At 43.7% G+C, this 14,108-nt stretch overlaps 1 protein-coding gene across 2 annotated transcripts in view; it reads right to left on the reverse strand.

Annotated features, from left to right (window-relative positions):
• The window catches only part of MYH9 (myosin heavy chain 9), a 90,393-nt gene that overhangs the window by 41,860 nt on the left and 34,425 nt on the right, over positions 1–14,108 (reverse strand). For both annotated transcript variants that reach the window (XM_048499695.1, XM_048499694.1), the window contains exons 3-5: positions 13,194–13,350; positions 5,365–5,392; positions 4,810–4,903 (exon numbers count right to left, since the gene is read on the reverse strand). In XM_048499695.1, the coding sequence (XP_048355652.1) occupies positions 4,810–4,903; positions 5,365–5,392; positions 13,194–13,350 (279 nt within the window). The remainder of the gene's footprint in view (positions 1–4,809; positions 4,904–5,364; positions 5,393–13,193; positions 13,351–14,108) is intronic.

Consider the following 14,108-nt stretch of genomic DNA (forward strand, 5'->3'; position numbering starts at 1 on the left):
CCTTTTTTAACATGTGGCTTACGGCTCCTTCCGAAATTATTGCCTATTCAATGAAGCTCTAATGGGCTTCGAGTCTTTAAAGGGAGACCCCGTGCTCAAACAGCCTGGGATCTCCTACCTGGAAGTTCAATAGCAAGGGCAACAGCCAGAATCTTGCTCCTAATCTCTTCACGCTGACACCACCAGGGAGAACAGAACATCCCACAGCCTCCATCTATAAATATGAAAGCCTACCTTTAATAGCAACTTATACTTCCTATGCAAAATGTTCACTGAGCATTAATGTTTAACTAGTCCATTTGATTATATTTTGCTAAAGGAGATGCTGCTTTTGCTAAACTTTAGCTTCATCTAATTGCTAAAGTAAACAATATCGGGCGACAATTAGACTCTGGTTGTTCTTAATGTGGCTGTATGCAGAATTTTCAGAGTGACGGACAGCCTAATTTTAAAATATTATTCTAAGGTTCCTGCAAAAGGGCCAGAACCCAACCAGAAATGACTCCCTCCAGTGGATGCTCCATGCATCAAATGTCTTAACAGGAAGCAGTAGAATTTTGGCAAAACTACAAACTACGTTGGTTGTTTGCCTGGCAAGAAGCGCAAGAGGCAGCTCTGCTCTTCCACTTCCTTCACGTGGCAGCCAATGACCCCAGGGTTGGGCTGTTCAACTTTTGCTGCTGCACCCACATGAATTCAGAAAAAAAATCATCTCAATGCATCTTTAAAATGCCCTGAGCTGCTCTTGCACGCTGTTACAGTCTCAGCTTCTGTTCTTTTAGTCTCAGTGCGGGTGGGGGCATACAGACCTCTTGGCCTTTCATAGTTTTAAAAGATTGCACATCAAGCATCCTCAAAATCTTCCCACACAGCAACTCCAAAGCAATCTCCTCTAGGGAAAAAAACCCCCAGGGACACCACCACCGCCGGTCTTCTGTCATCATCCTGAAAGAGCTTCAATACAAACATCCCTTCTAAAAAGTCAGCTGAAGAGCTGCTTAGAAGGAAGGGGGGCACAAGATGACTGAAGGCAGTTTTAATTATCGGTTTCAAATAACCAATAAAACAGATCGGGCCATTGAATATTTACCATGAAAGGTCCTTCGCCCCTGAGGTCAAGAGGACATCTTGTGTGGGTGATTCCCACCCCTCTGCTCAGAGAGGCAAAATGTCTTCACTTCCTATCTCCTTGCTGGGAATCACCCACTTCTACATTCAGTTCTTCCGATAGCAATGGAACTCGACTTTTTAATTTCTTAACTAGCAGAACTTAGACCAAGCAAAATATGTATATATGCTAAGACAGGATAATAGGAAAGTTATAATGTCTAGCATCTTTCAGGTTCTTATGTTATTGGAATGTGAGGAGAATGTCACAATTATGTGTGATGACATGAGGGCCAAGATGTCCTCCTGACCTCAGAGGAGAAGAACCTTTTAAGACCAGAATGGCCGTTCTCTCTCTGAGGCAGGAGAACATTTTGCTTGGGACCTCCCAAGGCAGTGTCCCACTGCTCTGCTCCCAGCCTCTGTTTAGACCAGAATGCTGGTTCCTAGGAGAGTTATGCTGCCACTGCCATGAATGTACTGGACAGCATCCATCAGGGGAGCTCCTAGCTCATTCTGAGAGGAATCCATCTCTGCCTCTCTGTGCTGAATTTTGGTGGAAATAGTTTTTTCACTGCTAGTGGCAGGAAAGATCTCTTCCCCCTAGCTACCCAAACTGAGGCTGTAGAAGAGAAAATTGAATTAGTTAATGCAAAAGTAGGGTAAAGACTAGAATTCAAGTTGAGAAAAGAGTCAAAGAGAAGATAGTTTATAGGAAACAAGTGTCTACTGCTGTAGCTGCTCTCCCTGTCCGAGGAAGGAAAGAAACTAGAAATGGCATTAAGTTTCTTTCAATATATTGATCAGTATTATTGCAGATCTATGCAACACTTTTTTCTCCTTTTTCTTTTCCAAATTTATTTTTTCCACTTTTGTCATGTTTTGTGGAAAAACAAAACAATATTTTTTTAAAAAAGAAAAGAAACTGGAAGTGGCTAATTGCCAGCAAGGAGGCAGAAAGTGAAGAATTAAGTCCTGCCTCTCTGAGCAAAGGGGTGGGAATCACTCATACAAGATGTCCTCCTGCTTCAGAGGGAGAAGCCAATAAACTCGTTGTCAGAGTGGAGCACCTCCATGTGGAGTTTTCTTTCCTGCAATCACTGCTCCTTGGCCCAAAGTCAAGACAAAGCTGAATGGACACCTTTGGAGCTCTTGATAAAGAGCCGGATGTAGTGTGAGGAGGGCAAGTTAAAGAGACAGAATGAGAGTAAAAGTAATGAAGAAAAAGAAGAGTAAGGATAAGAACAGATAAAGAGAATGAATTGAACCTAGCAGGGAAAAAGGTAAGACAGGCAACTGACTGCTGCTTTGTCCTGGAACAGCAGTGGTGTAGTGGTTAAGAGCAGGTGTATTCTAATCTGGAGGAACTGAATTTGATTCCCCGCTCTGCCGCTTGAGCTGTGCAGGCTTATCTGGGGAAATCAGATTAGCCTGTACACTCTAACACATGCCAGCTGGGTGATCTTGGGCTAGTCACAGTTCTTCTGAGCATTCTCAGTCCCACCTACCTCACAGGGTGTTTGTTGTGAGGGGGGGATATAAATCCAACTCTTCTTTTTCTTCTTCTATGAGGCAGGAAAGAAACTATGCAGGGAGTGAATTCCACCAGAGGCAGGAAGTTGAAGAGTTAAACCTGCCTGAGTGGTGGGAATCACCCAATAGAAAATGCCCTCCTCCTCCGGGGAAAATGGATGCTCTTTTTCATCAAGGCAAGCTCACTGTTGCCAACAAATGTTGGCTGTGATGGAGAGCATCATCAAGTTGCAGCCGACTTAGGAAAACCCATGGGGTTATCATGGCAAGAGATGTCCAGAGGTCATTTGCCATTGCCTGCCTCTATGCAGCAACCCTGGAATTCTTTGGTTTCCCATTCAGTACCCATCAAGGTCAACCCCACTTAGCTTCAGAGGTCAGACAAGATCGGGTTAGCCTAAGCCATCCAGGTCAGGGCAACTAGCAAATTTCAGGAATGCCAAATACTTTTTGTCACTTCTCTTACCCTCCACCCCTGGAGGCTTTGGAAGCCTCTTTAGTAGCCAGAGAATTTGGCATAAGACCCTATGAATGTCTAACGTAAAGAACAGAGACTGGCCTCCCCAATCTATTATTGCTCTTGAGAAGCCCCTTCTCTAGAGGCTGGGTGGCCATCTCAAGAAGCTACTTCACAAATTATAGATGCACAGGAAGAATGCAGCACACCCAGAAAAAAGTGCCATTCCCAGCAACTTTACTATAGAGACAGCTGGACTTTTTAAGTTTTCTGGAAAGCTCCTTGGGAACTTCCTGTTCTTTAACCTGACTTCTAACCAAAAGTGAAAGGGTGCTGAGATGACCCAAAGTTGTTACACACAAGGGGGGGAAACAACTACATTCAGTTCCCTGGGTCATAAGATCATGAAATATGAACACTGAAATGTTTCTAAATATAGCCACTGGCCGTTCATGGAAAATGCTCTCAAGTTTTGGCATACAGAAAAGCTCTATGTTTGCTTACTTTTCCAAACCACTCATTAGAATGTGTGCACACACACAGACACACCATGCACAGACTATCTATATAGTTGAGTGCTTTTAACTTATAGACACAGCATGCCAGTGTCTTAAAGTACCAAAATCAAGATCTTATCTAGAGACAGGGAATACACTTGCCATCTGGGTTTCATTATAAAAGCTGACGAAGATAGCTCAAATTTTCCCATGTGTTTATCTGTGGAAAAGGCTCTGAGTTGGAACATACAGCATGTGTAAAGGCAATTGCTTCTTGACCTTTCCCAGAATCCTGCACCCACAGCTAGTACTAATGTGCTGGGTGGGCTGGAAGGCCTGGAGAACGCCAACCAACTCTATCTGGCCAGAACAGCAGGATACCAGATGCCATTTACCATTCCAGAGATGTGTCACTGTGCCTCACTGAAAAGTGCTTGAGAAATTCCTCACAACAGATCTAAAGCAAGGTCCAACAAGCATAGACTGGAAGTGAGCAAAATGGGAAGAACGTCCAATATTAAAAAATCTTTTAAAAACAAGACCCTGGTGCAAGTCAAACTGTGAACTGGTTTACACAATAGTTCTACTGCAGAAAGTGACACTGGTGGAAGTGAAAAGCTGCTGCCAGAAAAAAGTCACAATGGAGCAACACACGCATTCTTGGTGCATAACGTGCAGTAAACGTGCAGCTCACCTATGGAGTCCCAACTGGTGAGTTCGGACATAATCCATCAAGAGAAAGGGGGAAAAAATAAGTCAGAATACTTAGACACTCCTCAGTGCAAAAGGCATAGCAGAGGTCTCCTAGAGCTGCCATCCATACAAACAAAACAGAACAGAAAACTCTAGCAATAAGGAAAGTGTTCAATCTCAAATGACAAAAAAATGGTCACAACTGCATGAGCAGGGATAATGAAAGGGTTTTGCACTAACACTATTAGAAGGCAGGTGGCATCCTCCTATTAAAGGCTGCAGCATCCTCAAACCTTTAAGCAGGTAAGAACAAAGTCAATGTAGACTTAATTTTAAGTCTACCAAAACTCCCCCTAAATTAGGTGAGAGCAGATTAGGAAGGTTATTAACCACAAGAGATGGTGTACCCATGATTTTATGACCATTCATACTAGCACAAATTGATACTTTGTTATCTAAAGAGTCTCGCATTAGAGGTTAACTTGTATACACAGAAGTCTTCAGCAAGAATTCAGTACTTACTTGATCCTTTTTGGACTTATGTGATGAAGCAACATGAGCCAGATACTGAATGACTTTCTTAGTATTCTCTGTCTTACCAGCTCCTGATTCACCTCTGCAAAAAATAAAACCTACTAAGTACACATCCATGTGTATATTCATTTGCACATAGCTCCAGATTTTTTCCTGTACAGAAAACTGGGTAGTTTTTTCTCCCAAGTTGCTATTTTGGGAATCTGGTCAACACATTACCCCAAATCTCGTGCTACCATAGGGAACAAGGCTACTACCAGTCAAACTGCCCACATCCAGGTTGTTAGCTCCCAGTTCTCCAGCAACTTTCCCTTGAAGGAACATTTCTACCAGGAGGCCATGACTGCTACACGTTACCTGCTACCAATCTTTCCCCTGAGGGAGGTAAACTTGTGAAAAACCCTGTCAATGCCATTGAAAGCACTACAGTTTCTTGAGAGTGGGTCTCACAGTGCAAGTGCTCCTATGCATCAACTTAACTTGCGCAATATTTTAACTGCAAGCACCTTTAATCAGCAACTGAAAAATTAGGCAAACACTTACGTGCAGAGAATGGACTGGTCCTCCCGATCTGAAAATTAAGCAGAAAGCGAAGGGTCAGATATTTTCGTATTTGAAACATTTTTATGCTGCCTTTTCACACAGGGGAAGCTGAAGTCACTTTTCATTCCTAATCACTAACTAGAAGCACAGTTATTAGCTTCATGACAGAAAGCTCATGTATAAATAACCCTGTACACCCAAATCTGGATTCTACTAGCTGATAATAGGTTCAGCACAGAGGAGAGGGATGAACAGCCTGCAACATCTCTGGTCGCTTCAGATCACAGAAAGAACAGAGTATCCTGGACAGGCAATCCAGAAATCCTGCCCATGTTCAGTGCCACCCCATTCCCTAAATATACAAAGTCTTCCAAAAGCCCCTGTGGACAGCACTGCCACTCACTTTTGAGCTTCTATTTCTGTAAGGGAGAATTAAGCCAAATTTGAAAACCACCACCACCAGAGTAATCAAGATCCATCTTTGTAGCATTAAGCCGTGGGCATTTTATTGCTACAATTAGGATGAAAAGTCAAGCCAAAGAAGAAATAGGGCTCATAGTTAGCAATGGAAAGCCATGCATGTATGTAATACTGTTTCACTACTGATACCGCGCATACCAAGCAATTAATATCCAGCTATGGGTATTGCCGTTATGTTAATATTTTCTTTGATTTGCTCAACGTGCCTGGAAGGGGGCAGGTTTTTGCACCCCTGAATCATTCAGAAAGCCATGTCAATCAAGGTCTCCCATCAGGCAATGGATCACAAAGACACGTGCCAGAAGGCTTTTGCATGACTGGGCGTTTAGAGGGAGGATCAGGGGACTAAGTAATGATTCATTTGCACATAGCCCCAGGAGATGTATTCAACAGCACAGACACAACTGGGTAGTTCCACGTTATGTAGCCAAATCTCAGGAAGGTTACTATTTCTCTGAAACATCAGGACTCTTCCAGAGTACAGGAGCTGAGGAACTATTATACATCACTGTTTTCTTAAAATAGAAAGAATTACGTAGGAAGTTTGAACCAGATTGCAGATAATGTTATATGGGAGGAGAAAAAATCCTTTGTTGGCAGACTGCCATTTGAGCCAGACGTCCAGCATTTGGTCCCATGCGCTTCCTTCAGCCTGCAGGAGGAGCTGTCCTTCGTAGGGCAGAAAAGGCTCCGCATAAGCCCGAGAAAACATGAGTCAGCAGCCATGAGTCAGCACAAGCTTCCCTGGGGAAAAATGCCTCAATCTTGACAGGATCTTAGCCGTTAGATCAGGGGTAGGGAACCTGCGGCTCGAGAGCCACATGCGGCTCTTCTGCCCTTGCACTGCGGCTCCACGAGCTGAGCTTCATCCTTGCCCGCCCGGCAGGCAGCAGGGAGCAAAGCATCAATTGCGCTCATTGGTTGGGCCGCTATGCGGGCTTTCCCTCTTGCTCGCCCTATTGGATAAGGGTATTTTCCCGGTGGCCGGCAAGGCCGAGCCGCCGGCTTCATCCTTGCCCGCCCTGCAGGCAGCAGGGCGGGCGCACCAATTGCCCGCGGCTGGCTGGGCAGCGCCGCGGGTTTCCCCTCTCGCCCGCCTTGTTCGAGTGGGGCGGGTGCTTTCCCGGCGGCCGGCAAGGCCGAGCCGCTGGCCCCATCCTTGCCCGCCCTGCAGGCAGCAGGGCGGGTGCATCCATGTGCTTCTCAGAATGAGTGGAGTAAAAGGTTTAAAAAACCCTATATATATAGTGTTATCTTTATTTTAAATGTCAAAAATTATTTGCGGCTCCAAGTGTTTTCTTTTCCCATGGAAAACGGGTCCAAATGGCTCTTTGAGTGTTAAAGGTTCCCTACCCCTGCGTTAGATAAAGGCAAAGGTAGGCCTCTGTGCAAGCACTAGATCATTACTGACCCATGGAGTAATGTCACATCCTGACATTTGCTAGGCAGACTATGTTTACAGGGTAATTACCTTCCCCAGTCGTCTGCTCTTTTCTCCCAGTAAACTAGATACTTTCTTGCCTAGCCTCTTTATGTCTTTTACCAGCTTCAACCTTGTAAGGATGGAAGGCTGAGTCAACCTGCAGCTGGCTACTTGAAACAGACTTCTGTTAGGATTGAATGCAAATTATGAGCAGAGCTTGGACTGCAATACTGCAGCTTCCCCCTCCACATCACGGGGCTTCTTCTTATCCATTAGCAGAGACATAGTCCAAGAATCTCCATTGCCAAAAGCTTTCAAGCATGGCACCACTTTTCAGCACTTTATTGTCGTCGCCCCCCCCCCCCCAATTTTCCTGCTGCAAGACTGTGAGTCACCTCTTTAAGCTGGGAGGAATGTACCTGCAAGTATAGGCAAGACACATGGCAGCAGGCAGACATTACCATAAAAGGAAACAGTCTTTTTGGAATGGGGGGGGGGGGGATTTTCCCAGCACAGCACTCATCCCTGAGATAGCTGGAATTCTTCTCTGCTCTGACAATTGAGAAATCTGCATGGCATCTTACTTCCTGTTGCTCAACAATCAGATCCCCCGTCCCCAAACACATACCCATCTAATGAGGCGTGAGTGGGGGGCAGTTGTCTGATGCTTCCCCTCCCTTACACACAGCTAGGCATTCTACAATATTACATGTTCCTTTCTCACCTAGCCCCTTTGTGTCACAGACAGGATTACTGTTCAAATAACAAGATCAGAGGCACCCATTTCCACAGGCTAAACTAGCCGGTAGCAGAGTCAGACTACCTTCAGCACCTGGCTAGAGTGCCAGACTTCTAACCTGAGTTTTTGGGGCAGGAGGGAGCAATATATGCATCCTCAAGTGCTTATTATAGAAAGCAATTAAAAAGTCATTGACAGGAATGTACATCTGCTTTACATGCCCAGAGTTACATCTCTCAACTGCATCTTGAATAGGTAACCCATTAGTGTAATTATAGCAGCAATTCCAAATCAAAGAGCAGTAAATAGAACACTGTTGCCTGTGAGCCTTGCCAACCCCTTTCAAAGCACTTGCAAGACTTGTCTTGGGCATGCACAGATTCAAGAAGCAAACACAGCATTTTAAGGAACTCCAGTTCCTACTTATTCTGAAGAAGTAGCAACGTGAGCTGGGGTTTGTTCTTACCACGGCAAACAAAGAGGACTGTTGTGAAATGTGCTGGCTTGAAAGCTTTTTGAGGGGGTACCGATATGTTCAGTAACCGGCTGATGGTGATTCAAGCCCATTTCACCAGCACAGTAATTTAGGAGTATTTGGAATAAGCTCCTTAAACTTTAACATAGATCTATCAGGGTCCCACCAGCCAAATCTGCTGCACTTCTCAGCTTTCTTATGCAAATGCCAATGCCAGACCACATCCGTTTATTAGAGTCCTCTCAAACATAGGCATTTGAGCTTCCTGGAGCCTAGCAATCCTCTCAGGTACCACCGTAAGAGAAGGAATTCTGAAGAAGATCTGATTTTAAATGGTGGGGGAGGGAAGCACACACAATATGCAGTCGAGGGCGACACAAACTCAGTTACAGAACATCCTAACCAAGCCTCTATCACCCACTTCCTCTGCATGAGCAACTCTGCATGAGCAACTGCTTAGCGCCATAAAAGGAGAGCAGAGCACTCACAACGGTGACGTCATCTCTCCAGCCAAGAGGAAGTACAGCTAAATGGCAAAAAGGTTTGATTCCTGTTTGTAGCTGTTTCATCAATGCAGGCGACCTACAGCTGGTCAGTCAAAGCTGGCTTCCTAACCACAGAGAAAGACGGCGCTCTCAGGTCAGCCAGATACTCTGCACTTTATCAGATTCAGTGAGGACCCATAACTGTACTAGAGACAGAGATGGCAGCCATTGAAGGAGGATAGAAGTTATGAAGGGAGAATGGAAGGGACTAGGACACACTACTGAGAGTTCCTTCAGACAAAATGCTTCCCAGAAATCTTCTACCTTACCACCACACTGGAAAAAACATACTCTTTCCTTATCAGGAAGCTCCAATTCCTTCTCTCTATCTGGGAGCAACTTTCCAAGTGAAACTGCAATCTGCAGGCATTGGACATTTCATCCTTGACCTCCCTCGTGTCCGGATAACAGGTGTCAAGAGTACTGAACAGAGATGAAGGAACTAGTAAAGCAGAATAAAGTTTTGAGGGCTGGTTTGTAGAAATCTGAGTCAATAAACTGTGCTGGGATCAGGATGCCTTTTTAGTTTGATATGCATCAGTTTTGCTTTTCTTTTTTAAATTAAAACTTTTTGAGAGACAAACACAATAAGAATCTAAGAATATATAGAAATGCTATATTGTAACAAGGACAGGGAGGGCTCCCAATTTTCTCTGCAACAAATACACAGTTAACAATTTGCCACTTGCTCCCTATGAAATTATAATTCGGTTTACCCTTAATTATTAGCACAAATTAAATAGAATTCACTTATATCCATTTTTACTGTTTTAAGCACAAACGCTATCAGGGCTTTCCAGTTATCAATAAACTTAGGTATCGGTAAGTTCTTTTCTCTAATCAATGAATTAAGCTTGGCATCTCAGCGAACTCCACTGTATTCACAAGCCAATTCTTCTATTGTAGGTACAGATGAGATTTTCAATTTTTACACATATAAGATTCTCACTGCCAATGTCACATATAAAAACAAAATTCCATGCCTTTTTTCAAACTGTCAGTCCATAGCCCATAAGACTGAAAAAGGAAAGTCTCTGGTTCATTTGTATATTAGAAAAGCAGAACCAATGAATATCACATTAATCTTCCGGATTATTTTTTGCATCCAAAACTTTATAGCAGAGGCCAAGATGCTTTAAGGACAACGTAAGTGTGCACATACAAGGCAAAGGAGAATTGCAGAAGCCTTACCCTGCTAGCTGCATATCACTGCAGAGGAAACCTTTGAGAGCTTTAGGATAAGTGTTCTTCACATTCAGTAGTACTTACAGTGAGTAGCAAAATGGATGCTGGAATCTGTTCTTGTCAAATGGCCTTTGCCACTAACAAATGAAAACTGTTTTTCATACCACCTCCTCCCACTATGCTAAGACAATGCAGAACAATTTTAAGAACTCATTCCATGTTCTGTTGGAGGTACTTATTTAGAAAAGCAAACCCGTTTAAAAGGCCATACTTCTGTAAACCATTGTATCAACATGTGTGTCTGAGAACACCACTACGGTTGTCGTTCCAGTGAACTGGAAAAATATATGAAAAGAATGCTGCAAGAATTCAGTTCCTATCAGCAGGTTGGTATCTACTCAATCTCTTTAGATCACATCCAAGCCAAAGCAGGTGGAAAAGCAGTTGATTTTGTCTACCGAATATGCATAACCCAATGTTAATACACAATTCACCTCTTCAAAGACACAAACTTCTGTTAACACTCAAAGCAATAAAAAATATGCCTACTGAAACCCTCACACTAATTCCCATAATGGCTGCAGGGTATGTTGACTTTATCTGTATTAATCTTCTTCCTTGCAGGTGTAGCCTACAGGAAGAACACAGTAACTCAGGTAAGCTCCTTTCCACCTGATCTGTGGTAACACTGTAAGGTTGGGGTTTTTAGATTGCGGCTTAGTTTTCAGCATGAGTTTTCTGCACAGGTTTTGTTTAGAAGGAAGACCCAATTATGTTTGTTTTCAGACTCTTGGGAAGGTCTTACAATGTAGAGAAAAGCTACAGTCAAATGAACCCAGGGATGAAAATAACTTGGATTTCTTACTGGTATAGTCATTCCCCACCCCCAAGAGAGCAAGACCTTAAAACAAAAGATGGGAGGCATTACTTTGACACTTTCTTACTAGCCTACTTTCACCCTTGAACAAACCCTACCCACACCTCCCAAGAAGCACAGCTGACCCTGTGAAGCATACCCTGACATAAGACATAAGCATACCCTGACATAAGAGGACATATTGCCAATGTAGACAGCAGATTGAGAAGAACAAGGTTAACATGACCATTGAATATGAATTGTATTTCATCACAATCAAAACTACACCACAATGAAGTGCCATTATACAGATATTTCCCAAAATTTGCAACTATGGGGTGATTGTTTTTTATTTCAAGGTTCCCTTTCTTCATGAATAGTCAAGGCAACACTTCACATACCATCAAGTTGACTTATGCTAGCTACACAGGAATAACATTACATTAGAAAAGAGGGACCAGTCCAAGAACATTACATTTCGAGGAAAAATGTGCAGAGTAATTTCTAATACACAGGCAAGACAACTAGTCGTTGGTGTCACTGAAAAGTTGACATACTTCAGAGGCAAGCAGAGACAAACTTCCCTACCTCAAGTATGAGAACTGCAGACAAATTTATACTAAAGTCAAGGGTCATTGATAGCTCCTTACAAAACAATGTCCCATTAAGCAATTCACTTTGTGAACCAGGTCAACACAGAGGAGCAGCAAAAACGAGCGGAGCGCGTGGAATGCTACTATGAGCAGCCCAGGCTGGATTGAGAAGCACACAGAACATTTCTGGCCTCAACTTCTTACATTTATTAAAATGTTCATATGCAAGCTTTGTAATGTTTAAGGTACTCGAGGAGAAAACAGTAACTTAGGTTTTAAGTTCCAGAACCCTGAGGGCACAAAGAAAATGACCATTCAATTAATATTCCCCCCAAGCCCCAACATGGCTTTTCTCTGCCTTGCTCTGGAGTTACCCTCCCCCCACCCGCTGGCTTATTCCACGACAGAGAAGAAGCAGACGACAGGGCTTACATCGGTGGGGTCTGAACTATTCAAGGAATGTTTTACTACATGTTCAGGATTTAATGGATTTTAAAACATATGCGAGTGTATTGAATTTATTCAAAACCTGCACAGGAGGACATTACGCCGCTACTGTATATTATTTCCACACTGGAACAGCAGTTCTATTGGGGTGGGGGGGTGGGGGAGAAGAATGAGGAAACTGCTGTGGGTCACCACCAAAGCTCGCTGTAAATATTCCAGCCTTCTATGAAGTGATTGTGCCGTAACACGGCAAGCCAAGTGAGCAACCTACTTCACCTGAAGTTCTAGCAAAGCCAGAAACACGGCTGTGCTATACAAAACTTGTGCACCCTCCCTCCGCCCTGCATCAGTTTATGGATTCTGAAACGGTGAGTTTCTTCATTAAAGAACAGCTCCACTAGGCTGCCAGCAAGTTGCCAGTTCTAAGGAAAGGCGGGGGGCGGGGGCGACTAGCCGCATTCACAAAAAGGTTGGAGCAATTTTGGTATTAGTTTAAGCCGGATACATAGAATGAAAGCAATCAACTTCTCCTCCTCCTACACAGGCTGACAATTAGAATGCCTTAAACCAAATGCTGGAATCTAACCAATTAACAAGCAACACCTTCTGCTCCGTCAGCTCCAGGAAACAAGCACACCTCATACAGAGAATCAGAGTCACTGGGCTGACTGTGCATCTTTTAAGAGGGCTCAGCACCAGGGAAGATTTCCTGCCTGTTAGGCTCTGAATAGAGTCTAAGGCACAAAAAGCTAATCCCAACCCGTCTCTAGCGGAGAACTTTCATCTTCTGTGCTTGGTGCAGATTCCTCCCATTCCACCGACGTCGGCATCAAACCTCCCCCACGGATTAAGCAGGACTCAAAGAAAAATAAGAATGTGGCCTGCGAGAGGTCAGAAGACTGTTGTAATGTTTTCTTCCAACCAGACCTCAATCCCCACACGAGCCCTTCTCAGGCTTTTTAGGTTTATTTGGTGCCATTTTAGGGAAGCAAAATGATTCTGAAAGATTAGTCTACTCATTTGACACAGCAACCTTCATGGCCAGAGCCTGCCTTTCTTTTTTTAAATGACATGGCTTGTACTTACCTTGCATCATGCTCCTGTAGGCGGTGTCTGTGATGGCGTAGATGTGAGGAGGCATCTCGTGCCTCTTTTTGCCTTTGTACATTTCCACAATCTCCTCTGAATAGATAGGCAAGTTCTTGTAGGGATTTATGACAACACAGAAGAGGCCTGAGTAAGTCTGCAAAATTAATGTCATGAAGAATTATGTGAGGTTTTGTCATTTCTTTCATGCAGCTAACAGTAAATCTTTACTCCCTCTCCATCTCCAAATAAAAACGATTACACCTAGGATAGATACATTCGTCTAGAGGAAATGCATTTAAAAGACTACCATAAATTGCCCTCCATTACCAGACATTTAAACTAGCCACTTACTACATGAAATGTGGCTATTCATCTTCCAGAAGACTAGAAAGTGCATTTGACTTAGAAACTTACTATGAAGATGAATGCAAAGGATCTAAGTCCCCAGCTCAACAACACACAAAGGAGAATGCAGGAGCAACAGTGACATAGTGGTTAAGAGCAGGTGCACTCTAATCTGGAGGAACCGGGTTTGATTCTCCACTTTGCCGCTTGAGCTGTGCAGGCTTATCTGGGGAATTCAGATTAGCCTGTATACTCCAACACACACCAGCTTGGTGACCTTGGGCTAGTCACAGTTCTTTGGAGCTCTCAGCCCCACCTACTTCACAGGGGTGTTGTGAGGGGGAAGGGAAAGGTGTTTGTAAGCCCCTTTGAGGCTCCTTGCAGGAGAGAAAGGGGGGATATTAATCCAACTCTTCTACTTCATTTGACATTAAGATACAAATAGAAAAAAGCAATAGCCTATTTTCTTGCACACGCAGCTTACATGTTAGCACAAGTCAGAACACAGGAAAACCGGATAACACTCCAACCCAGGGTTATAAACCCTGAGGTAAAATAGATCAAGTC

The sequence above is a fragment of the Sphaerodactylus townsendi genome, linkage group LG06 (assembly GCF_021028975.2).
Source record: "Sphaerodactylus townsendi isolate TG3544 linkage group LG06, MPM_Stown_v2.3, whole genome shotgun sequence".
Classification (NCBI taxonomy): Eukaryota; Metazoa; Chordata; class Lepidosauria; order Squamata; family Sphaerodactylidae; genus Sphaerodactylus; species Sphaerodactylus townsendi.